At 54.8% G+C, this 1,775-nt stretch overlaps 1 protein-coding gene across 1 annotated transcript; it reads left to right on the forward strand.

The window, feature by feature from the left end:
* The first annotated feature begins 219 nt into the window (after nt 1-219).
* PPTG_19794 (hypothetical protein) lies at nt 220-1,775 on the forward strand. The gene is made up of 2 exons (XM_008918348.1): nt 220-503; nt 577-1,775. The coding sequence occupies exons 1-2, from the start codon at nt 288-290 to the stop codon at nt 1,696-1,698; spliced, it is 1,338 nt and encodes a 445-aa protein (XP_008916596.1). The 5' UTR covers nt 220-287; the 3' UTR covers nt 1,699-1,775.

Genomic DNA, 1,775 nt, shown 5'->3' on the forward strand with positions numbered 1-1,775 from the left:
TTTTTCCCGCTCAAAAAAAGCCAGAGGAACAACCATGTTTTTACAATGTAAAAAACGTTTCGTAGAGTAACTCAGCTAAAACGTTGTTGCACGATGTCTAATCAAGCGCAACGCTCACCCCGGATTTTACAACAGTAAAAACGAACGACCACTTAACAAAAGTGTTAAAACAACAGTAAAAACGAAAAACCACATAGTTCTACGGCATTTTCGAGTTGACGCAACACTCACGCGACACGGTCATCATTCTTCGACACTCCGACTTCTGCGAGAGTCAGGACCATATTATGTCCCTTGCTAACCCTCTGGAGGACGCCGATGCCGAGCTTCGCGCCATGGCGCGCTACTATCTCGGCCCCGACCCTACACCGTCTGTCCCTGAGGACACCGAAAAAACCGCGTCCCATCGACTCACCATCGCCACTTCAACCGCCCCAAAAGGCGAACAACTCAAGAAGCTTAAGCGCAATGAGCGCGACCGCCAGCGCAGCTTTGCCAAGCGGGTATGGCACATCCACACCGAGATTAATGGATAGACAACTCTGTATTAACGTAGCATCTGTTTTATGCTCCTAGGAATCTATGAAGCAAATGCGGCAACAAGTGAAGGAGCTGGAGCAGCACAAGCAGCGTCTCGTGGAGCGCACAGGCAGCAACACCGTCTCGCCACAGAGCGACGAGTGCCGCTCGCCAACGCCCCCAAACGCGTCGAGTTCCTTGTACCCGTCGCCATCGACGCCCATTAAACGCGAAAACTTTGTACGTCTCGCCAATGAGATCGAGGAATTCCGGCGCCAGAACGCCGTCATGACGCAGCAACTGCGCGAACGGGACGTGACCACGGGCTACATGCAAAATTTGCTGCTTGAATTCAGTCCGGACGAGACGGACAGTGACAATAACAGCGAGAGTGACTCGGTCAGTGGCAACAACAAGAGTAAGAAGAGCAAAGAGCCTCTAGGCTCTGGACCTCGGCCGTTTAACGGCAACAGCAGCGTGCGCTTCACGCCGCTCACTCGCGAGGAAGGGCTCTCGTGTGTGCGCCAGACGCTCCAGCTCATTAACAACGCCCGCGTCCTCTACGCTAGCGACGCGCAGTACCATAACCGCACCAAGTTCCTCGGTTGGTCGCAATACACGCTGCGCCAGGGCTCCACCATCACGTTCTCAGTGAAAAAATCACTGAAGAACGTGACGCCGGCGCAGCTCATGGCCACGACGTGGCACTTGCTCACTGACGGGAAGAGGACTCAGAAACTGATTCCGTCGACTGTCAACACGCACATCCGGCCCTTACAGAAGCTATCGGACGATCTCCTTGTCATTGATCGCCGCAGCGAGGACAACGCCCGCTCCGGCGTCATGGGCAACAAGCTCGCACTGCGTACAGTGTACGTTCTGTTCCGTGTAGCGGAGGCGGACGGTACTCAGACGCTGGCCATGAAGACCATCAACTTGCCGCTGGTCAAGAAGCTGCTGCGGGCCGACGAGCAGTGGTGCGAGATCTTCTACTGGATCCGCATCTCGCCCGACGGCTCAGTGCGAACCAGCACGGGTGAATATGCTACTGTGACGGAGTTCGGCGGCTCCAACACGTACACGCGCGACGAGATCGCCAAGGCGTGGCTCGGCGAGCTCGTGTTCCTCGCCATCCGCTGGGAGTCGCTGGCTGTGGCGCCCACCCTTCTCAAGTTTTAAGCAAATGTGTTGAAGTGAAAAGTGAAGTGATAAGCAACAAGCAAATGCACAGTGTGTTTTATTCAAGACCGGCGTTA

Source organism: Phytophthora parasitica (genome assembly GCF_000247585.1).
Source record: "Phytophthora parasitica INRA-310 unplaced genomic scaffold supercont2.187, whole genome shotgun sequence".
Classification (NCBI taxonomy): domain Eukaryota; phylum Oomycota; class Peronosporomycetes; order Peronosporales; family Peronosporaceae; genus Phytophthora; species Phytophthora nicotianae.

Coding starts and splice junctions, on each gene's coding strand:
- PPTG_19794 (XM_008918348.1), top strand. CDS start 288: ATGTCCCTTGCTAACCCTCTGGAGGACGCCGATGCCGAGCTTCGCGCC. Junction 504..576: donor AGCGCAGCTTTGCCAAGCGG/GTATGGCACATC, acceptor TTATGCTCCTAG/GAATCTATGAAGCAAATGCG.